The 23,079-nt window shown below is 35.4% G+C and overlaps 5 protein-coding genes across 6 annotated transcripts; 2 read left to right on the plus strand and 3 right to left on the minus strand.

The window, feature by feature from the left end:
* Window positions 1-6,452: 6,452 nt before the first annotated feature.
* Window positions 6,453-7,361, minus strand: LOC126755050 (uncharacterized). The gene has a single exon (XM_050467333.1). The coding sequence runs from the start codon at window positions 7,314-7,316 to the stop codon at window positions 6,693-6,695; it is 624 nt and encodes a 207-aa protein (XP_050323290.1). The 5' UTR covers window positions 7,317-7,361; the 3' UTR covers window positions 6,453-6,692.
* Window positions 7,362-13,408: 6,047 nt separating this feature from the next.
* LOC126755052 (NADH dehydrogenase [ubiquinone] 1 alpha subcomplex subunit 8) lies at window positions 13,409-14,568 on the plus strand. The gene is made up of 4 exons (XM_050467336.1): window positions 13,409-13,688; window positions 13,883-14,058; window positions 14,138-14,228; window positions 14,288-14,568. Exons 1-4 carry the CDS (start codon window positions 13,560-13,562, stop codon window positions 14,417-14,419), a joined length of 528 nt encoding a protein of 175 aa, XP_050323293.1. The 5' UTR covers window positions 13,409-13,559; the 3' UTR covers window positions 14,420-14,568.
* Window positions 14,569-14,613: 45 nt separating this feature from the next.
* On the minus strand, window positions 14,614-15,281 carry LOC126755053 (uncharacterized). Its single transcript, XM_050467338.1, has 3 exons — window positions 15,117-15,281; window positions 14,973-15,051; window positions 14,614-14,916 (listed from the first exon to the last, which is right to left on the minus strand). The coding sequence occupies exons 1-3, from the start codon at window positions 15,173-15,175 to the stop codon at window positions 14,614-14,616; spliced, it is 441 nt and encodes a 146-aa protein (XP_050323295.1). The 5' UTR covers window positions 15,176-15,281.
* An 83-nt stretch (window positions 15,282-15,364) lies between these two features.
* On the minus strand, window positions 15,365-17,701 carry LOC126755038 (RNA-binding protein 28). The gene is made up of 4 exons (XM_050467314.1): window positions 17,124-17,701; window positions 16,454-17,046; window positions 16,143-16,398; window positions 15,365-16,066 (listed from the first exon to the last, which is right to left on the minus strand). Exons 1-4 carry the CDS (start codon window positions 17,604-17,606, stop codon window positions 15,461-15,463), a joined length of 1,938 nt encoding a protein of 645 aa, XP_050323271.1. The 5' UTR covers window positions 17,607-17,701; the 3' UTR covers window positions 15,365-15,460.
* Window positions 17,702-18,852: 1,151 nt separating this feature from the next.
* LOC126755035 (ATP-dependent zinc metalloprotease YME1L) lies at window positions 18,853-21,990 on the plus strand. 2 transcript variants are annotated; one of them, XM_050467306.1, is made up of 10 exons: window positions 18,853-19,053; window positions 19,306-19,596; window positions 19,656-19,851; window positions 19,904-19,999; window positions 20,064-20,146; window positions 20,254-20,570; window positions 20,643-20,872; window positions 20,942-21,102; window positions 21,158-21,323; window positions 21,383-21,990. In XM_050467306.1, exons 1-10 carry the CDS (start codon window positions 18,947-18,949, stop codon window positions 21,875-21,877), a joined length of 2,142 nt encoding a protein of 713 aa, XP_050323263.1. In that variant the 5' UTR covers window positions 18,853-18,946; the 3' UTR covers window positions 21,878-21,990. The 2 variants fall into 2 exon arrangements, with proteins under 2 accessions (XP_050323263.1, XP_050323264.1); XM_050467307.1 differs by having other exon boundaries at window positions 18,854-19,053; window positions 20,257-20,570.
* The last annotated feature ends 1,089 nt before the right edge of the window (window positions 21,991-23,079 follow it).

Here is a 23,079-nt window from a genome sequence, read left to right on the forward strand (position 1 = left end):
ACCCGAGGCTTTTATATTCATATGAAATGCAACCTAGTCATGTCCTTAACAAAGCGAATCCAAATCAAACGATGAAATCAGCGTTTTAATATAATTTCCAATAAAAAAAACGGTCTTATGAAACGAATATTTTTCGACAATAAGTATTTCTACTCTAATAAAGTATCCATACAAAATAGTTGGTAGATTCACTCTAGCAAATACAGGTTATTAAAAACAAAACCTCTACTCTCAGAGACTCATTGGTCTTATATATGCAATGTGTATGAACGAATATAAAGCATTTTGAATACTTTTAACATTACCAATCTATACGCATTTGTACATTGTATGTATTGGAATCATCATTATCGAAATAACCGCTCTATATAGTATACGTACCAGAGAGCTGCAACACAATCAAATCAATTCAGTTCAGCATAGAGAACATTGTTGATCAATTCGGGTACCCGCCACCGTCAACTGATCTGATGCAACACGAACAATCTGTTCTTCGGCAATCACGATCGAGTAAACGGTATGGCTGGCTTCGGTTCCAATCGTATCATGTCAGTTCATAGCGTTGCGACGATTGTTTGAATCGATATGAAACTTCGGGTAAACTATAAGTAAATCTACGAGTAACACATAGAGCGTTCAGCACTTAAATCTATGAGTTCAGCAAACAACAACAATTACATACATGTATATACAAGCATATGTATGTATTTGAAATAGAACAGAAGTGCATGAGTAAATCAGTGTTTAGGGGATGATATACAAACCGATCATTTCAATCATTGAAGCATGAGTTTGCATCACTTCGGGTATTTTCTGCTGATGCGAACGTTCATAAACAAATCAGGTATAAGCTGATCGCTAGTGATTCAAAGTTGTTCTCTATCGCTGATTTGAAGACAAACGGTTGGCTTCGTATACATGAACCGAACTGACAGAATCAGACAGAGTAACGGATCAGTACTTAAGTATAAACAAAAATTTATTACTCCTTGCAGTTCTCTGATACGTACACATATGTATAGTATATGTACATTTACATTATGTGATATAAATATCCACAATAACACTTTCATATGAATCTTATACAAATGGTGGTTAAAATTTAATTGTAATCAAGTTATATTAGATATACATATGTGTATATTAAAAAGTTATAGAATACATTTATGTTTTGAAATAGAATCTATTCGAAATCTACTTTCAAGGGCTCTTCTCAACGTTTGGATGAAAACCAGTTGAATCGGCTGTATAAGTTACCCGTACCTTCTCACCATTTTCACCGGGAAGAAAATATTCACCATGAATTCCATTAACATCGCCCTGTACTTTAGCTTCCACTCCATTGGTTGCCTCATATCCATAGTTGAAATGTCCTTGAGCATCAATTTCGCGGTAATTCGATTTTAACTCTGCCTGGACATCTTGCTCATTAGCGGCTACAGCCCCCACGAAAACTAGTAGCAAAACCTTTAAATATAATATACACATATGTATGTATGCATATGTGCATGTGTGTAAATAAATGAATCGACAAAATATAACGAACTAATGAATTTAAAACAACTAAAGTCTTGAAAAAATGCATTTGACATTTTTCGATAATTTTACTTACATACGAATATTTAAGCATTTTTCAAATCAATAGGTATTATTCCTCTTAGTTGGCAAGATCAACTGAGAATCGTTATCATCGTTGCGCAAATTATAAATTGAATATTATTAAAAATCAAGATTTGTATGAGTACATATGTATGAACATATATACAAACCCATATTTCTACTCTGTGAACTGGTTTAAAGTCATCCAATCACCTAAATTTAAAATTATTAATTTTTAATACACTATAGATGACTCCTGATATATGTATGTATGTATACTAAACGATTAGATTTATATCAATACATAAGTGTGTATATTTAATTATTTGCGTGGACACAAATTAGTCAAAGAAATAAAGCACCTATTGTATATGTACATACATATGTACATATGTATGTAGTTACTTCATATTTTTATACACTCACATGTTATACTCTAGTTTTTTACCTAACAGTTGTTTGTATCATCTAAAACTAATCAAGATAGATATAGAATTGTATACACATACATATGTACATATATATAATATTTATGCAAATGATCAGGAAAACAGGAAGTGTTGAATTAGGTATGACTGTATGTCCGTTCAAGCGATAACTTATGTGTCATAGGATTACTTATTTTCATTAAAAATCAAACATCAAAATAATTTTCGATCGGAAACTTTTAGGCGATCATTGATACCGTCGATAACCTGCTTTACCAAAAGTAAACTGTTTTATCAACACGATACGAAAGATGAGATTGTATACAGGATACATCAGTACCTGTGTTACTGGCATACCATACCCCTTCCCAGGTTTGTGAGGTAGGCTCGGGACCCGCCACGTGCAAAACCCTACCAATGAAAAGGAAACAACAGCCTCGGATAAGTGACCCCCTTTTGATGACGACCCCTGCAAACGTGTTAAGGATTACGATTTAATGGTATGCACCTGGAATGTCTGGTTCCTTAATTGGGAAGGTGTACCTGCCCAGCTGATTGACGTCTTCGTTAGAGTAAAGGCTGACATCACTGACTTCCAAAAGTGTGATGGACGAGACAAGTACTAAATCGAGTATGTCCTTGTGGCATTTACTACAGTGGTCATATAAATTTCCGCAATTTCGGTGTGGGATTTGTGGTGGGAAAGAGACTTCTTGCTGACTACTGGCATTCACCCACAATCCGCATCAAAACGAAGTTCTTCAACATATCGCTGATTTGCGCCCACGCTCCGGCGGGACAGAAGGACGATGTGACGAAAGATATTTTACGACCCAAGGTCCCAACATTGACTCAGACCACTATCTTGTTGCAACCGAACGATTATCAACTCGACTTGCACTCCTGCTCTCTGAGAGCACTCGTCAGTAACTCGGTATAAGAACTGTGGGACGACATTTCGAGCTTCTACGGAGAGGATTGCCTAATATTCTGAGTGCGTTGTAGCTAAAGGATCTAGGTCCAGGAGTCATGGCCAGATGAAGCAGTACAATTCGGGTGGGCCGTTAGAGCGAATTGGCGTGGTTATGGATGGTCCATCTCTCATCAATAAATTGGGAAATATACACGTTTTGGTAGTCAAGGAATGTTTCAGCGAATGCCAGAAGTACTTAATACCCAATTCCTAATCAACAGGATGAACCTGTAGTGGATGTATTCATTAACAAGGGGGTAACGCGATTCGGTCAAGGGGTTTACCAGAAACTGAGTATCGTTTTCAATATAGAATTAACGCCGATAAGAAAAGGACGGTTAAGCAAATCAACAGAATACAGTTCATATAATTAGATTTAACAAAAGCGCGTTTATTTCTTTTCATAATTTTCATAAAGAAAACAAGGATGCAAAAAGATTTACCTCATTTTTGTGAACAAAAAAATGGAACAAATTCTTCACATATTATTTTGAAACTAACCGTTCAGCAACTCTGAATTTGACACGTGCTGAGTTAGAAGACATATGTATATGTAATTAGTAACCATAATCAGTTAACTGTAAATTGTTGCGAGCAGTTAGTGTAAAAATGAGTTCTAAACAAATATCTAGTGATTTAAGTATCTAGTGATTTAGTGATTTTCTTCACTTGCGTGAACTTCTACACATGAATCCATCCTCCATATCCCATCCCTCAATGAAAATTACAATCGACCACAACGCGTGCGGAATGGGATAGATACCAAGAGTTGAAGAGGGAAGCGAGACGTATTTGAAGACAGAAAAAGAGAGAGGCCGAAATGCGTGAGTACGAAGAGCTTAATAAGCTGCTCGAAAATTCTACGAAAAAATGTGGCGACTAACAGTAGGTTTCAAGAGCGGAGCATACTCTTTTAGAACCTCAGAGGTGATTAAATAACCGATGCTCAGAGCATACTAAAATTATGGAGGGAACACTTCACCAGCCTGCTGAATGGCAGTGAAAGCCTAACCAGGAATAAGGGGATGTCCAACTTATTCCAGTGTGAGAGCGCTTCAAAATTATCGTTTTTTATAACATTTTCCATTGTGGCCAGATCAAACAAAATAAGAGCTTTTGAGCATTTAAATTTAAACACCCAACATTTATTACGATTGTAAATTATTATCTATTGGCGAAACTACTTAAACCCTTTTTTATGATCTTATGGTAAATTAAAACAACTGACTTTCGATCTTTAAATACTTAATAAGGTGAGTTAAGTCTGTTAATTCTCAATTAATAAATGTTTTTTATCATTTGTAATTAAAAATTAATTGCAAAACGTTTCATGAGATATGTTTAATTTTCGCAAGTTTCTTTCATTTTCATTGTTTTACATTTTTTTATTAGCGATCTTGACCGACGGCAACAAATCCCCCCGTACACATATGTATATTTTTAGTATAATTTCAACCTGGCCGTTTATCTCTGTCTTCAAACACGGCGGCGAAGAACTGATAAGGAGCATATATCAGCTTCTTTGTAAAATATGGTCGGACGAAAACATGTCCAACGATTGGAATATAAGTGTGCTCTGCCCAATCCACAAAAAGGAAACCCCACAATCTACGCCAACTACCGTGGGATAAGTCTCCTAAACATCGCATATAAGGTTCTATCGAGCGTATTGTGTGAAAGATTAAAGCCACCGTCAACAAATTGATTGGATCTTAGCAGTGTGGCTTTAGACGTGGAAAATCAACAACCGACCAGATATTCACCATGCGCCAAATCTTGGAAAAGACCCGTGAAAAGAGAATCGACACACACTGTCTGAATTAGGTATATCTGCAAAACTAATACGACTGTGTAAGCAGACGTTGAGCAATACCAAAAGCTCCGTCAGGATCGGGAAGGACCTCTCCGAGCCGATCGATACCAAACGAGGTTTCAGATAAGGTGACACTCTATCGTGCGACTTTTTTAATTTGCTGCCGGAGAAAATAATTCCAGCTGTAGAACTAAATCGAGCAGGTACAATCTTCTATAAGAGTGTACAGCTGCTGGCGTATGCCGATGATATTGATATCATTAGTCTTAACAGCCGCGCCGTTAGTTCTGCTTTTTCAGACTAGATAAGGAAGCAAATCAAATTGGTCTTGGTCTATCTTGGAATCAGCATTAACAACAACAACAATGTCAGCCTCGAAATCAAACGCAGAATAACTCTTGCCAACAGGTGCTACTTTGGACTGAGTAGGTAATTGAGAAGTCCTCCCTCGACGAACAAAAACCAAACTCTATAAGTCAATCATTATTCCCGTCCTGTTTTATGGTACAGAGGCATGGATGATGACAACATCTGATTAGTCGACGTTACTAGTTTTCGAGAGAGAGGTTCTGCGAAAGATTTATGGTCCTTTGAGTGTTGGCCACGGCGAATATCGCATTCGATGGAACGATGCGTCAAACTGCGAAAAGAAGAAACGAGTGGCGCGCTTTTGTTAACTTGGCTATAATAACGTAAGCGGTGTCTGTGCCAGTAAAGAAGAAGTACAACCGTTAGGTGAACAAAACTTTAATACTTTGAAGCAATTGGTTGTGGTTTAACCGCGAAAAAAAAATGGAAATATAAAGAAACGTTTCAATAACGCAAAGGAATATAGGAAAGAGCCGCAAGCATTCTGGGACTCCGTTGTTTTTTGCGATCAATCAAAATTCAATATATTTGGGTCCGATGGACGTCGTTTTGTCTATACCCACAGGGAAATATGGTGGGGGTAGTACTATGGTTTGGGCAGCAATGTCAGCTAAAGGGCCAGGAACTTTGCGTGTGTTGCATGAAACCTTGACTAAGTATTTAGATTTTTTGAAACAACACTTGCCCGAAACTGCAACGACATTGTAACCACCACGTAGTTCTTTATCTGGTGCATGATAACGATCCTAGACACTCAGCGATGGTCAAGGAGTGGCTACTTTATAATGTCAAAAAAGAGACACCACACCCAACGCAAAGTACGGATCTAAATCCGATAGAGCATTTGTGCGCCCATATAAAAACTGAACTAAGAAAAAGACCTATGCATAATAGAAACGACCTGATTGCCATTCAGGACATTTGGTCTAATATTTCTGAAGTAACAAGAAATTTGGTAAATTCTATGAATAGGAGACTTCAGGCTGTTATTGATGCCAAACGATATCAAACAAAATATTCAAAGTATTAATTTTATAAATAAGAACATATGTTTACCATAAATTCAATTATTCTTATTGTCCCACTAGCTGTTTCCTTTGCTGTAAAAAATCTCAATACTACATATGTTCAGTTGCAATATATTCAACGCCATCATTTGTCCCATTTTTTTTCACTGTATATAGTTTCGACGATATCTGAAGGTATTTCCCTGACTTTAAACCTTGCAAGTTGTGAGAGAATAAAATGTTCGGTTACACCTTCGTTAAAATAGTGTTGTTAACATCCGAGGGTATTTAATCGGCATTGATTCTTGTGATAAAAGTATGAAATGTCCGGTTACACACCACATAGATCTTTCTTACTGATATATTTTTAAACCTAACGACGCGTTTTTAGACACGCAGACATATTTTTCAAAATAAAATTAAACGAATAGGGGTTAACTTAATAATATAAGTTGCGTGTTTATAAATGTAACAAAAGTAAATACTTCTAAACTTAATATGCATTACACAAGTTTTTTCGTAGGCTTAAGTCCTCGTCGTTTCAAATCATTCACTACTGATTCAATTGGTGCTCCTCGGGCCAAATACGTAGTTTTGGTAATCATTTTCCGAATTCTGTTATTCTGGTGGGAAGTAAGTTGTTTGCTGTCAAAGTTGTTTAAAATTTTTTCGTCCACTACAGGAAAGGAATTTTTCGATGTAGGGGATTTATCCTTATTTCTTTGGTCTTTCTTAATTTGTTTTCTACGTTTTCTTTTTTCGCTGCTCTTCTTATGTGCTTTTTCACTAAAGTCTTCCCATTTGATGTCTTCTTTTCGGCCTTCAGCTATTTCCGAACGTCGAAAATTTTGCTCTCGTTTCTTCAAAAACTGCCTGGCTTCTTCACTTTCCATGTTTGGATTGTTTAGTAATTTTGCCTCCTCTTGCTGTTTCTGAATTATTTCGTTCTTGAAGGTTGACCATGGGGTTGGTAATTGAGTTTTCACAACTGGCGTAAATTTTTGTATACCCCATTCTTTCTCCTTCTTATTGAATTTACCCCGAGTATCAACTTTATTCCGGGACACTCCAAACTGCTTGTCTTTCTTGTGAAATCCAGGCTTTTGCCTAAACGGATTACTTTCCATTATCAAATCTTCTTCAACAAACGCGGATAGCACAATAAATGTGTAAAAAGTTATCGATATTAAACGAACCGATTAACTAATTTTTCTATGAACCTGTTGGATATACATCTTAAGGGCCGTCCATAAGCAGAAACTTTTGTATATTAATAGGGGTATTCGCTTGCTCTTGCAAGATTGCAGATTGCAAAAATACTATACTGAAATATACAAGGGCACGAGAGCACCCATTGCAGAATCTAGTGATATATGAATGGCTAATTCGGTCAATTTGTTGTGAATGACTATTAAGCATAGCTATTGTGAATTGGTGCACCTTCTGCATACATTTTTAACAAAAAAAACTGTAACAAATCTTTATATTTTAAATAGAAATAATAAAAACTATTTAAAACTTACCTTACTCAACAATTTAACGACGTAATATGTCTTTATGTAAAATGACAGCTAAAACAGGGTTGCAATTATATTTTTACGTGACATTGGATGCAAATATACATAGGTTTTGGTCTGACATATTTTACAGCCATTGCAAATAATTCTCTGCGTGTATTTGTTGTTGTGCCGGTGCACCAAGAGGAAATATATGCAATTCTTGCACCGTGTAAGGGTTTTGCAAGAGCAAGAGAATACCCCTAATACCCGTTTTCACTGCCGTTGGAAAGATGAAAAAACAGCTGTTTTTGCCATTCAAGAATTCACATCGCTTAATATATATCAAAAGAAAACATTGTCATATAGTATTTTGTAATAAAAGCCGTCTTCTGTTAAACATTTTCCATATAATGGAAATAATGGACACAAATTTTTATATGGGAAGTCGATTTTCAGGAGAAATTACATTCATTGCTGTAAAAAAAATGTGTTCATTTACATTTTTTTCTGATTTTTGTGTCTAAATCAGCTGTGATAATTCAATAGATTTCCAATGCTGACAAGTAGATGGCGCAAAATCAAATCACTTCAATGAAATGATTTTGAACTGTTATTTTTGCATGGCGAAATCGTGATAAATTTATAGGACTAGTAGGAGAAACCACTCAACAGCCGAAATCGTGTGATTAAGTGTCGGTCTGAACATGGTATTAGATTAGCATCCCCCCATTTCGGGGTTAAAAAGGGTATGTACGAACAGAAGAGAGAGGACTAATGGTTATTGAGATATAAAGGTAAAATATTCTACTATTTAAAATGCGTGTTTCTCCTATTTATAATGAATTTTACACTTATATTTTTAACTTTAATATCCACTAACACTTCACTCATTTGTTTCTACGCATTTATTTTATATTAAATAGTGCAAAAATAACTTAAATTAAATATTTAGATTAAATTAGATTAGATAAATAAATGAGGATTGCACCGCGCCCTAGGGCCTACTGTGCTCTCTCCCAACTCACAACGTCTCAACTAGCACCAGCAATTTGCTGAGTTCTAAGATACTGGTAGGTGCTATTGAGGCGGTGTGATCCATGTTTGGAAACATAGATCCAAGCGCCTTAACCCTGCGCCTACAGACTGCTGTGCAGTCTATTAGCAGGTGTTCCGGTGTTTGCGGTCACAGAACCGGCAATTTGCACAAGAAGATAGGCCCGTTGTAAATAAGCGCTTCTTGAGCTTGCAATGGCCAGTGTAGAAGGCGACAAGTAGCCTGAGTTTTTTCCTTGGGAGATTGATTACATATTTAAACCTTTTGAGGTTGTAACCATGTAACACAATTGGACGACGATGAAGCTGGAAAGAAATTGTCTCCGCGGAAAGAATTATTGTGGAGCTTATGCAACAAGCCGAGAAGGAGGTACAGTTCTTGCGCCAGACTAAACGCAAGCAACTTATATATGTGACAGTTTCATCATACCTGGACTTAAAAAGTTGTACGACTATATGATTAAGAACTATGTGAGGCCTCGTCGATGGTTGGCACTCAAAAACTTCGGGGTATACGCAAGCGCTGCCTACTTTATTTATTAGTGGACTTGCCAATAGAATGGATTTCGGCAACTATTCGGAGAAAGCGATCAGAAAGATATTTGAATATCATTGTGGCCCTCGCATTCTGATTATTACAAATGATTAGAATGGCATCCCACTTGTAAGCAATGTTGAATATGGGCAAAATGTTTTATCTTGTATGTAAAGTGGCTACAATTCAAAATGTTGTTAATACGACTAGTGCAGGTGAATCATTCGTGGCCGGTTTCTTGCTTGCCTTCCTGAATAAAGTAAATGGGTGAGTTGATTCCGTAACGGATGAGTATACGACTGACAGTTGAGAACCGGAGAAGCATCCGGTAGACCAACTCTCAACTTTTGCATACGGTGGCGGTTTTGAAGAACAGCTGATTTTTTTGCTTGCTCAGCGTATGCGTTGTGGCATACCTATACAATACGTACGCCTCATCATTCGCAACTTATTTAAAGTACAAGTACCCATTCTGACGTGGCCTTAACTTCTCACGCTGGACTCCATCACCATTCAGTTCTTAAATTATGATAATTTAAATTTTACTACTACTACTACTAATAGTTACATATTCATTAATTTAAAATATTGTTCAATTTGCTTACATATGTACTATTCTAAATTATTCAAAGTATAACAATTAATATAAACTACAAAATTTACAATGAACAAATGAATTGACACTAATTGTAGCTGCGTGAGCTCTTTATACGTATAGCTTAGATAAATTTTTAGGTTTCGATTATTCAAAATGTCAAGTAAAACGAATCTTTTCCACTGTTACGCTATCTACGTTTTTGTCAATAGATTTAGAAAAGGGTTGTATGTCATGTGTTATGAAATTGTAAATTTTGTCTGTTCTCTTTTAAGTTTTCTCCTTCGCTGAGTTAAGAATCGGCGCTATTTACGAGTTGTAAATTATTTCATAATGTTACGTTCATAAGTATTAGAACTAGGAATGACTAAGTTGACAGATTGTTGATTATTCCATTTGCGATATTACAGTTAATTTGAACGATGTTGTTGTTTTAACATATTTATATACATATGTCGTAGATGATTCCATTTTTTTGTATCACTTTACACGTTTATCATACTTTAGCACAATAACTTCACTTTATACTTTTATTATAATAATATAGTACAAGTTCTGTTCCTATCGATGTCACTTTTCGAACTGATTCTGCGAGGACACAGCGCCTAATTATTACGCACTTCTTCTTTACTCTAAAAGCACTTAACGGTTCCTGGTTCTTTTCTCTCTGTTCGCAGAATACGATCAGACCTCACTCAGAAACAGCTGTTATACAAAATATTAGCACTCCGACATACGCAGTCACAGTGACATACAAAATACAAGCATAAGCGCACCGACATATACATATAGGAAGTGTTCTTCGCATTTGATTCGACATTTTGTATTAAACATATTATAGAAATATAATAATATTATACTAGTACTAGTCTTATAATGTTTAATATGGTATGCTGTTAACCACCCACAGAGAGTAGGAGATGACTCCTGTTGTCAAATATCTGGGCCTCTGACCTCTGCGAATGGTAGGCACTTTGTCGTGGTGCAGGGGCTTAAATGTAATGCATTTACGGCATCTCCTAATCTTCATGAGCGGTGCTGCATGGTAGCTCCTGGGGGTTGGCAGAAGCTGCATGGTGTGGCGACCAATAGACAACACCTTCTAATCCAGGATGTTATGCGACTCCCGTGCCCATTAGATGATTTGCAGCCAGGAGGTTATTTCGGCTGTATCCGAACAGAGCCTTCCCAAACCGTGCCGCCTTGGGAAGTAACGGTGACCTTACCGCGTCAAGAGGCTCTGGCAAGTAGGCCCACTTAAATGGACCGATGGTCGTAAGAAATAGATGAACAACCCAAACAGAAAAACAAATACAACTACAACCACGTCGACAACAACTAAAACAACAACATCAACTGACTGCAACATACGAACTGCAAGTTCTCTCTGCTTTATTTACTAATCATTCAAGCAGCCAAACATACAATGTTTGAAATGACAGGGCTTGGCAGAGGGAGGTAATCTCGTCTCAGCAATTGAAGGCACTCCTGTGACGAAATACTGCTGGCTCTTTTCCCAAGGGACAACATTACCAAGATGATAAACTTCACTTGGAAGTAAAAAGTTATCCTTTTCAGTAAGTCTGAATGGAATGGTTCCACGCCTGACCTACTGCTAAGGGATAGCACAATCAAGTTGTAAACCAACTGCTCGAAAACGTCGGAGGGAATTATTGCAAGAGTCACAGGACCACGTACCAAACTCTCCATACCTATGGGAAGTTTTCCATGCATCTTCCAAGCGGAAGTCTTTTCTATAGGTGTGTAGAGATAAACCTCCAATGCAACTATCACAACGAAAGTATCGCCTTACTCAGCGATAGTCAAGCGGCACTTAAAGCAATCTCTTATGAGATTAAATCGCTACTGGTGCAAAAGTATATAGAATGACCGAACAGTCTTTCAGGTCGTAACCAAATGCACCTAACCTGGGTGGCTGGTCACAAGGGTATAGCCGGGAAAGAACTGGGCGACGAGCTCGCTCCGCAGCTTCCATCAGAATGGTAAAGCTGGAGCCCTATATGCTATACAGGAGCTGCTCCGCAAGAAGGAAAGAGTAGGCAGTGACAAATATTGGCAACAACTCCAAGGCATGCGTCAGCCCAAGTTCATAATAAGTAGTTACAACCTCAGCAGGTTTAAAAATGTAAATATAACCATTTATTTTGTATTATAAAGTGCAAAAATAACTTTAATTCCATGTTAAACTTTAGTTGAAATCCATTTATTCATACAATAAGAAAATGGTTGCAAACAAGCAAAAAATTAGTATTACCATATTTTGTAATAGAATAAAAATAAGAAAAAAGAAAGATTATGCCATCAATACAAAATTCAAAAAGGAAGTTCAACGCCAAAGAGCTGAGCACGCCCGATGTTATTTCTTTTAAGCGCGCCCGAAGGCCGCCAATGCAGAAAGGAATTCTATGCGAAAAACTAATGTATTATTTATTTCCTGTCATTGGCGTACTATTTGTTTTCTTTATTTCTTTTGGTTCTTCTGTAGAATATGTACGTAAGGTAACACTGATTATTAGTTAGAATGCAACCGTTTTGTTATTGTGTGAACAAAAATAATTGAACAAAAGTTAAATATTGAATAAAAGTTATTTTTACATTTTTTTTTTAATTTTTGAACTTTAAATGCAAATATCTCAAAAACCATAAGTCAGCGGCAACTATATATACATATATATATTTTCTTGTTCTGAAGGACCTCCTCTATCCGTACATTCTCATTTTAACCCCGAAATCGGAGGATTCTATTACAAAATTTACCCCATGTTTCCAAATAGGGTCCCATTGCCTCAATAACACCTAACAGTATATTGGAATTCATCAATTTCTAGGCAATATGATTCGTTATAACTCAGGAGAGGAAACAATAAAACTTAGATCCAGGTTTAACCGTGCGATTCTGCAACTTGAGACAGTCTCAAGTCTCTAAATTTGAGATTTTAAGTTAGAGACAATTTTTGAGACTTGAGATGATATTGCTATTCTGTAAGTGACAGTCACAAAATCTATTACATGTCATTATTCAGAGATGTTTTTACACTTGAATGAAAATAAATATGTCGATAACAAATATTAAATTTTCTATAACATAGTCAAAAAACATAATTATCAATGAAAATAAAAATATATGTTGACTTTGTTTCATAATATTTACGAAATTTATGTAAAATTGATTTATTTTTAACCTTTTCGTGTTTGAGTTGCTTACAAAAACGACAGTCGATTAATATCTATGATGATCTCTATTCAGTATATTCAAAATGGCAGACAAGAGTTCTTTTTAGTTTTGTGACCTGCTAACTACCAGGTCTCAATATTTTGAGACTAACGCTAGAGACTGTTTAGTGAATAGTAACTAGTCTCAAATTGATACTTTGCCTCAAAATGTCTCACATAGAGACTAGAGACTGGTTACAGAATCCCGTTATAAAGCTCACTTATTATCTATCTATCTAACCAGCTATAAATAATAATTGTATAGTGTAACCAACTTATGAGCCATAACATCAATACGTTATCGAAAAATAACATATGCACATATCTCCGACTCTTGGGAAATTGTTTTGGAAACTTCTGAATTATCGATATAGCAAAATAATAAATATTTGCCGCTTTTAGTTCTGTAGTGGCATTTTGCTCAGCAAAGATATAATAACAATCTAGAGGCAATATGGTAATTACTAACGATATCTCTTTGCCCACTGATGAAGAGTTAACAGTGCAAGAGTTGAATTTGTCCACTTCGGCCCTTCGAGCTGGTGCATTTCATTTAGGGAAACATTGTGAAAATCAGAATAATGTAAGTGGCGAAGTAATTAATTATAAACTAGTGATAATATTTTTCTTATTGTTGTTTAAAATAATTATTTTGGAATTTTAGTTCACTAACATTTAGTTATATAATTTTTCCAAGAGCTCTAACCTCAACGTGTTTGTGTCGGAACATCTGTTTTATATCCAGCTGATCCAAATGATAAACAAATTTTATTACAGGAATTTATGCTATGTCGACAAGAGTTAGACGACCCCCGGGCATGCATTAATGAAGGCAAAGCAGTAACTAGCTGCGCTTTGGACTTTTTCCGGAAAGTAAAAAAGACTTGCCATGAAGAGTTTCTTCAATATGCAACTTGTTTAGACAAAAGCAGCGGCAATATGGCTTTTGGACAGTAAGTTTTATGATTATAATTTATTGCTGTTTACTGTAATCGCTTTTATATTTCACGTTTTCGTTATATTTTGTTGCAGTTGCCGAAAGACACAAGGTGTTTTTGATAAATGCGTATCCGATAATTTAGGTATTGATCGTCCTGAATATGGCTACTTTACTCGAGCAAAGGTAAAACGTTTATTTTACATAAAGTTAAAATTATTAATTTCATTCTGTTTTATTTATAGATTCACTCCACTGAACGTGAAGCTCCTGCTAAACCTATAAAGAAGGAATATCCTGATGCTACACCTGGTCTGCCAGATGATTACCCAAAGCCTCCAGCCAAATATGGATCCCGTTTTCATTGGCTGGAATAAACTACAATCACTGTTATATATCACTGCGTCAGTCTTTAGTAAAAATACGGTGTGTAAATAGTGAATTCTCAGATTAATGCATATTTGATTGTTATTGAGAAAGGGAATATGTCATATATGGAAAAAAATATAATTCAATAATTAATTAACTAGCACAGTTTCCTTTACTACTATGTAACTGGTATATTTTTATTTTATCGCTTTCTAGATAAACAATTCTTTATTGTATCCAAAACGGTTATATATTGGCTTTTTAAACAGCATGCACAATATGTCAATGGTAGTCGGCCACTGCCCTCAATTTTTCGAGGACGTTGTACATTTTCATAGAACATCCAATAGTTTGACTCTTCTCCCATAAACACAAGTATTTTATCGTAGCGGAATCCTTCAACGTAAAACAATTTAGCATCACCTGAAAGAATTCGCCACTCTGTATATCGAACTTTGGAGCCTTGTGGTAATTTCGACCGTTCCCGGGCCATCACTAGATCAAACTATAAATAAATTATTATTAGTTTATGGAGAATTTGTACTTTGTTACTGTATATACCCAATCTCGTGCTTCTATTAGCGACGCACTAGGTGAATGCTTTTTATGTGTGAAACTAATACGTGGGTGATTCGGGTGGCTATATTGGTGAATTGAATGATTTTTAATTATTAAATTGTCTTTGTGTCATAAAATGATACTTACAGATGAGATTCATATGTCATACGGAGTACAACAAATTCAAAGTATACTCTCGGCGCCATTTTTGCAATATCAAATGTAGAGTTAAGATGGTAGGTCTATAATGTGCTTGTGAGAATGGCTCTAAATCTCTTTGAACTTTAGCTTTTATATGAAAAAAGCAGGTAGATGTACTTACGTGTATACCTCTCGTAAAAGACGTCGCTTTAATAGTTGTGCGAGTAAAGTTTCAAGGTCGAAAAACAACAGTGTTATGCTTGTTATTCCAAATTTAATTTTATTTAACAAAGGATCTATTTATGTATATATATATATATATACATATTAAACCACTAAACGCCCACATACTATTCTAAATACCATTTTGTCCTTTTTGGTACGATTTGTTCTGTTTTCTCTTGATATTCCCTGCTACTTCCCACGTTAGCCTGACTGTCTATCATGCGCTTATATTTTTTCACCAGATGTTCTAAATCGTCGTGTTCTTCTTTTTTTCCTTGTTTTGGTCTCTCAACCTCGTTTCGCTCAGCCAAATGAATTTGGCGAATTTTTTTGGCTTTCTCTCTACGTTTATTTGCTTTTACATTTTTTCGATGATCCTGTGCCTGTTCAGCAATTTTTTTATTTGATCGTAAACGGATGTTAGAACCAGGTTTTGCTGCTGTACCAACGAAATCGCCGAACACATCTATTTCATTGTCTTTCACACTTGTTTGAGGTGCAGTACGCGATTCTTCTAGTTTTTTTATATGTTTTTTTAGTTTCGCTTTATCGTCACTTTGAGGTATTTTTTTATTTTGATTTAATTTTCCTTGTCTTTTCAGGTTTCGCATTTCTTTTCGTTTTTCTAATTTTTCTTTGAAAGTTGGATTGTTTAGTTTGGATTTTTCTTTACGTTTCTCCTTTATTTTTTCTACTGTTCTATCTTCAATACTGAAAGCTACAATCGGGCGCTACAAAAAAAAAATATGTAAACAAAATTTTAGATTCAATTTATTTTATACAACAAAATGAAAAAGTAATACTCACATGTTGAGTTCCAAATATTGATGGATTGTTGTTAAGCTTTCTCAAGGCTGCTAATGCTTCTTGATGAGTGCTGAATGACATAAATCCAAAGCCTTTTGATTTCCCTTTTGGATGTTCAGGTGTAATTTTATTTTCTCGCATTACTCTGCATTCATGCGGTCTGTATCCCGTATAAGTCATAGCCATTTTTTTCAGCTTTTCGTTATCAAAATTAAGAGGCAAATTATGAATAGAAAGGCGATTTCTTGAAACAAAACTGTAAACAAAATTTAATGAAAATTTAATTATGCTTCTAGGAATGTTCAGCTTACCGGTTAAGATTTTTTAACACTTGAGTTTTTATTTGCTCCAATTTGTGTCGCTTAGTCATGTCGGATGCAGATACGCCTTCAGCAGACTTGCTGTTAGCCATAATAAGCCCTTCTCTGGCTAAATATAAGTTACGTGAGTCCTTTGCAACTTCTTTATTTGATTTGAACTTTTCTTGGTTTTGAATTTCATTCTTGCTTAACGCTGGATATATTTCAAGAAGTTGGTCCATCAAATAAATTTCACCAGCGGATTGTACACAAAGATCGGCGGATTCTTTATTCTTAAACTTAACAAAGGCTGTACCCTTTGAGTGACCCGATATCGGTTCTCGGTTAATAATTGCATAGTAAAGGGGACCGAATTTGCGAAATACTTTACGTACATCCGTATCCACTGCATCGAAGTTGACATTTTTTACGAATACCGTACAACCATTTTGCACATCATTCGATTTGTGCTTTTCTTTGTCCACCTGTTTAATTTTTAATTTTGATTTGGACTTGTCATCTGAAACCGAATAATCGTCTTCTGTCCTGTGCTCATCATCCTCGTTGTCACTTTCTTGTACATCATCATCTTCAGCATTTTCGGACTTAATTTAAATATACATGTAATAAAACAGCATCCAACTCGATTTATAAACAAAATTCTAATTCCACATAAAAATACCTCATCATTAGAAGAGTCTCGTGATTCCTTTTCGTTTTCTTCCTTTAGTTCTATTTTAGGTTTCTTTTCATCTGGTTCTTCTGAATTTTGACCTTTCTTTTTATTTGTATATTCATCTTTACCCAATGCCCAATCGATATACAGTGGCCGTCCGAGGAATTTCATATTATTTCCTTTTAAGATAGCTTTGGAAGCTTGGTTTACTCCACTGTACTGCACAAATGCGCAACCTACTAATTTTCCATCAGAACGCTTCAGAAGATTAAGTTCCTCCACATTACCCCACTGACTAAAATGTTTAAGTAAAGCATCTTCTTTTACTTTATAACTTATATTTCTCGCAATGATCCGAGCTTTCTTCTTCTGTCGGCGTTCCTTATCGTCTTTACGTAGTTGTGTATTGAATGGATTTCGCCGCTTTCTATTTGTTTCTTCTTTATCGACGGAACTGTTCTCAGTTTGAATTGAATTAGTTAACTCCATAACTTAATAGAAATACCGCAAGTATTTAATTCGAAATACTTTAAGAGCTGCTGATAAAAACAAAACATTTGACAATAAATAATAAGTGTATTGACGCACGTGGGTTGACCATACAGTACGTAGCACCATCTGTGTTATATGTGTTACAACACTTTTGGTGTTATAGCCTGTATCAGAGAACATAAAACATATGCCGCTATATGCGGTATAAAGTCACCCGGAGGTTCGAAAATATTTGTATTAGATATAAGGGGGCTAAGGCAGAGAACTTAAAAGTATACTTTAAGTTCTCTGATTCAAGTGCTGAACATGTAGAGCGCGATAGACTGCAAGCGACTTCTGTCAAATATTAAAATACACACGTTCTAAAGGACAGAGTTATTTAGACAGCTGCACGACTACACGACTGCAGGCCGTCAGTTGTCGCTCTCGCTAACTTCAAAATATTCTTATATTTGCCAACGTGAGTAGGACGACAGTAGAGTTGACTGCAGAGAGGAGCGATGCCACTAATATGTAAAATGTACAATTATTCAAAGCTCTAACAAACCTGACGTTATTTTACAAATAAAAGCATAAAAAAGCTCTGTTATATCATTTGTAATAACAATTTATAATTTAAAACAAATAAATTTACCTATTTACTTATTTTTTGCATAAAAAATTTCACTTTGAACAAAATATTAAAATTTCGCTTATGTCGCTGTCTTCTTACAAATGTTCATGTAGAAGAATTCACGACGCCATTTACAGTTCACTGTCGTGCTGCCATGCCGTGTCGCGTTCTATGTGTTCAGCACTCCATGCAAAGTTTTATCCCCTTCATTGCTGCTTGATTTGTATACTGGAAAGTAAAAGCATCAAATGAATTATAAAATTATATTATATGGGAAGTTGATTTGGATGTAAACCATTTTCGCAGTGTAAGATTAAAATGTCAGTAGATAATTAAAAAAAAATTGTTTGTTCTCCTAAATTTATTTATTACATGAATATTTTACGTAGATACCCCCAAAAAAATTACATTTTGTGTGTCATTACTGTCTAGAAATGTTTTTAATTTCTAAAAGAAGCAAATGCAAAATTATTCCAAATTTTAGTAAGTTGTTGCTTATCAAGCATCAACAAATTGAGGCATAAATCAAATAATTACACCTCGTAATAAATTAGAACGCGTTTAACACCACCTTTTTGATTAAGACAGAGATGTTTGCAGTCATCAGCCCGCGATTCAGTGTGGTCAATTTTGATTATGACATTTTGGTTGTCATCGCGTAAAACCTGCCTTGTTCCGTTTGCCTTTTGGTAAAAGAAAATATTATATTTAAAGGAAGTTAATAATGTTTTGTGCATATACACATTTGGGAAGCCTGGGGCGAAAGCCCACACATAATCGCTATATTGCACGGACAAGAACAGCTGGCGAAAGGAGAACAGCGGAAACAAGGTAACCAAGCCAATAAATTTCCCGGATCCTTGAAATCTACATGAATATTTTGTATGTAGTTACTACATAGTTTACGCAAATAAAAAAGATATAGAACATACATAATATTTAGAAATATGATAAACAAGCTCATCACTCATCATTCACATAAGATAAAAAAGCATGTCTGTAAAATAACAGTTCTCTTCCTTCCTATACTTCCTAAAATAAAATTAAATTTTTTACAATAACAACCACTATTTATTGTTATAGACCTTACCAATTTGATTTGATGAGAGACTTATCTCAGCTTGTAAACAAGTCTCCCCGTAATATTAGACGAATAATGGAACACAACGCCTACTCTCGTTCATTCTTCAACCCACAACGGATAAACGATGTACTATCCAGAACGAAAACCACTATTACCTCAAATGGTATTTGTGTAAGTGTGGATATCGGCTTACCCATGCGAAAGCGTGCCAAACACTTGATTGATATCACTTTTAGTGCATCTGGACAGATGAATTCAAAGCTACTTGTCCCATTATTTGGCCAACAAATGTATGTAGAAATTATTGCATATTAAGAGGGAAAAAACGTTAAAACCGTGTAATTTTTAGAGGTTTTGCTCGCCATTTCAAAACGGATCGCTCTATTGACGCAGAGATGAAAAGGAATCCCACAATATTTTCTAGATTAAAGACAGCTTTCGGCGGAAGCTCACAAAAAATTGATGCGGAAATGTCTCAAGTACAAGCGGAAACATTAAAAAAATTGCTTCAAAAAAGTAGCGAACAGGGACAAAAGAAAAATGAAGTATGAAATTTGGTTTTTGCATTTTTATTATTTATTTAAAAATATTTTGCAGGTGGATAATATCAAAATAGCCTTTGCCGAAGGATATTTGGCTGCTACAAATTCCGATGAGTCACCTAAGTCGGGGAAAACTATGAAATACCTTAAAGTAAGTGCTTCAGGATTGATTCATGTAGAAAATGTATTTTAACATCTAAACTTTATTTTCAAAGGTTTTTCAACAACTATTGGTAATAGTTGTCTTCATTGGAATATTTCTAAGTTTGTTCTCGTCCTCAAATGGTTCTATGTTTAGGTATGCAATACACAAGTGTTCTTTTAATTTCTATACGTTTTTGTAATGCTAACTTAATGCTCTCATCAATTAATCTGATTTACGTATCTCTCATGTTAATATGAAAGTAGAATACAACTGGGCAACCAAGTAGAAGTAGATCCAGAAGAAATTCATGTGACATTTGATGATGTTAAGGGATGTGATGAAGCTAAACAAGAGTTAAAAGAGGTCGTGGAATTTCTTAAAAGTCCTGAAAAGTTTTCCAATTTGGGGGGTAAATTGCCAAAAGGTGTGCTATTAGTTGGACCTCCTGGTACTGGCAAAACGCTACTTGCACGTGCGGTGGCTGGCGAGGCAAACGTTCCATTCTTCCATGCTGCTGGTCCTGAATTTGATGAAGTACTCGTTGGCCAGGGAGCAAGACGTGTACGCGATCTATTTAGTACGTATAGTTTTTATATTTAAATATATATATATTATATATATATCAGCAAATTGTTTACAAACATTTCAGAAGCGGCAAAGCAGCGTGCCCCTTGTGTGATCTTTATCGATGAAATCGATTCAGTTGGAGCAAAACGAACGAATTCAGTTTTACATCCATATGCCAACCAAACCATTAATCAATTGTTGGCAGAAATGGATGGTTTCCACCAAAATGCAGGTGTAATCGTATTAGGCGCCACAAATAGGCGGGATGATCTTGACCAAGCCTTATTGCGGCCAGGACGATTTGATGTTGAAGTAATGTTGTATCTCCTTAAGTGATATAGCTGTTTTGTAAAATTCTTAAATACGGTATCTTCGTTTTAGGTTGTGGTATCCACCCCAGACTTTACTGGTCGAAAAGAAATCCTTTCACTTTATTTAGCAAAAATTCTTCATGACGAAATTGATTTGGATATGTTGGCTCGAGGTACATCTGGTTTTACAGGTGCAGATTTGGAGAATATGATAAACCAAGCAGCTTTAAGGTAAATTAACTATTTTGTTTTTAAGACCAGAAAATATATAATTGTTATCTAATAGAGCCGCTATAGATGGGGCTGAAACCGTAACAATGAAACATTTGGAAAGTGCACGGGACAAAGTTTTAATGGGTCCCGAAAGAAAAGCCCGGTTACCTGATGAAGAGGCAAACCTCATCACAGCGTACCACGAAGGTGGTCACGCTATTGTTGCTTATTATACTAAGGTGATTGAGTTCATGCCGATTTTCGAAATACTGAGTAACATTTTATTTTATTTAATTAGGAATCACATCCATTGCATAAGGTTACAATAATGCCAAGAGGTCCTTCACTTGGTCACACCGCATACATTCCTGAAAAGGAGCGTTATCATGTGACTAAAGCTCAACTTCTAGCCATGATGGATACAATGATGGGAGGAAGAGCAGCAGAAGAGTTAGTTTTTGGTGTTGAAAAAATCACATCCGGAGCGAGCAGTGACTTAAAGCAAGCTACTTCCATCGCAACGCATATGGTCAAAGACTGGGGTATGTCGGAGAAGGTGGGGCTTCGCACATTTGACAATGCAAAAGGACTTGTTGCAGCGGAATCATTAGGCCCAAATACAGTAGAAATAGTTGATGCCGAGATAAAGCGAATTTTAAATGAAAGTTACGAGCGCGCTAAGGCAATATTAAGGAAACATACGAAAGAACATAAGGCATTAGCCGAGGCGTTACTAAAGTACGAAACTCTTGACGCGGAAGATATAAAAGCTATTATGAATGATTCGCATTAGCTGCATTATGTTAAAACTAATAATAATAAAAATATTTGGTAAAACTTTTAACAAAAATTGGTAAATAAAGACTTAAGCTGTTAAGCCTGGCTAAACATTTATATATAAGAGCAGTAATATTTTTTAAATTCATTAACTTAAATTTAGGCAGTTTTATATATAAACTCGCCGGAAATAATTTCATAATATTAAAAATGTACACAACATTCAATTTGGATAAATTGGAGTGTCAATCAATTTTCTGTCTCCTCATATATTTCAGAATCAGTTAGTATTCAGCTAATCTGCAGCAGCAGATACTTTTTATACCCTGAAAAGGGTATAATAAATATGCCACGATGTTTTTTACACCCAGAACGAAAGGTCGTGACTTCTCTATGTTTTATGTTCTCTGTAAGAATATATGATACTAGTGTCTCGAATGCAATTTGATCGTTCGCAATGTGCAAACAGACTATAAAAATTTAATTTCAGTGGATACAATATAGAACAAATTAGTAGAAATGAAAGAAACTGCTTTCCATAATTTTTTCTTAAATATTTCGGGTGAATCATAATTCATTATGATAATAGAGAAGACTATGTAATGAGACAGCACTTTCTCTTGCCATAAATTATGTAACATGTTATAAAAAAATAAAATATTAATAGATGTTTTAAAAAAATTAATTTTTGCATAATTCATATTAATGAATGACGTTCAAAATATTATTCTAAATGGTCAACTTTTGCTTTCATATAAGCACTCAAACGATTCGACCATAGATCAGCACGTACAATTTCTATTGGTATAGACGACGCTGCTCGAACCAAAGTTTTTTTGAGATTCTCCAAATTTCTGTGGAGTATTCGAAAGTCCATGTTATACCAATTCTGTATTCCAATGGACTTCCAGACGGCCAATCATGTGCAGTTATGAAATCAGGAATATTGATTTTATCCATGTTGGTGGTTTTTGCCTTTTGTGATAGAGCATAATTTTGCTGAAAGATCCAATGCTCTCCATCGAAAATAAAATTGCTTAACAGCTTTGCTACGCCTTCTAAAATATCCTACTAATACTCTTTTGCCCCAGTTTTAACCCTTTTACATTTTTTTAGTTTTTGTAAGTCATTGCGCAGATTTTGTTGTCTTGCTTATTAAAAATTTCTTAAACAGTGACCATGTTTTTATCTGTAAAAAAGAAGCTATCAGGACCGTTG

This window comes from Bactrocera neohumeralis, chromosome 4 (assembly GCF_024586455.1).
Source record: "Bactrocera neohumeralis isolate Rockhampton chromosome 4, APGP_CSIRO_Bneo_wtdbg2-racon-allhic-juicebox.fasta_v2, whole genome shotgun sequence".
NCBI lineage: Eukaryota > Metazoa > Arthropoda > Insecta > Diptera > Tephritidae > Bactrocera > Bactrocera neohumeralis.

Bases quoted from the DNA above. Each gene is read 5' to 3' on its own strand.
- LOC126755050 (XM_050467333.1), bottom strand. From the start codon at position 7,316: ATGGAAAGTAATCCGTTTAGGCAAAAGCCTGGATTTCACAAGAAAGAC.
- LOC126755052 (XM_050467336.1), top strand. From the start codon at position 13,560: ATGGTAATTACTAACGATATCTCTTTGCCCACTGATGAAGAGTTAACA. The intron at 13,689-13,882 runs GTAAGTGGCGAA...ATTTTATTACAG, and splicing joins ATTGTGAAAATCAGAATAAT to GAATTTATGCTATGTCGACA. The intron at 14,229-14,287 runs GTAAAACGTTTA...TTTTATTTATAG, and splicing joins GCTACTTTACTCGAGCAAAG to ATTCACTCCACTGAACGTGA.
- LOC126755053 (XM_050467338.1), bottom strand. From the start codon at position 15,175: ATGGCGCCGAGAGTATACTTTGAATTTGTTGTACTCCGTATGACATAT. The intron at 15,052-15,116 runs GTAAGTATCATT...TCACCAATATAG, and splicing joins ATGACATATGAATCTCATCT to CCACCCGAATCACCCACGTA. The intron at 14,917-14,972 runs GTATATACAGTA...ATTTATTTATAG, and splicing joins TAATAGAAGCACGAGATTGG to TTTGATCTAGTGATGGCCCG.
- LOC126755038 (XM_050467314.1), bottom strand. From the start codon at position 17,606: ATGGAGTTAACTAATTCAATTCAAACTGAGAACAGTTCCGTCGATAAA. The intron at 17,047-17,123 runs GTATTTTTATGT...ATTTAAATTAAG, and splicing joins GAGACTCTTCTAATGATGAG to TCCGAAAATGCTGAAGATGA. The intron at 16,067-16,142 runs GTGAGTATTACT...TTTTTTTTGTAG, and splicing joins CAATATTTGGAACTCAACAT to CGCCCGATTGTAGCTTTCAG.
- LOC126755035 (XM_050467306.1), top strand. From the start codon at position 18,947: ATGTTTTGTGCATATACACATTTGGGAAGCCTGGGGCGAAAGCCCACA. The intron at 19,054-19,305 runs GTAACCAAGCCA...TTATTGTTATAG, and splicing joins AGGAGAACAGCGGAAACAAG to ACCTTACCAATTTGATTTGA. The intron at 20,571-20,642 runs GTACGTATAGTT...CAAACATTTCAG, and splicing joins ACGTGTACGCGATCTATTTA to AAGCGGCAAAGCAGCGTGCC.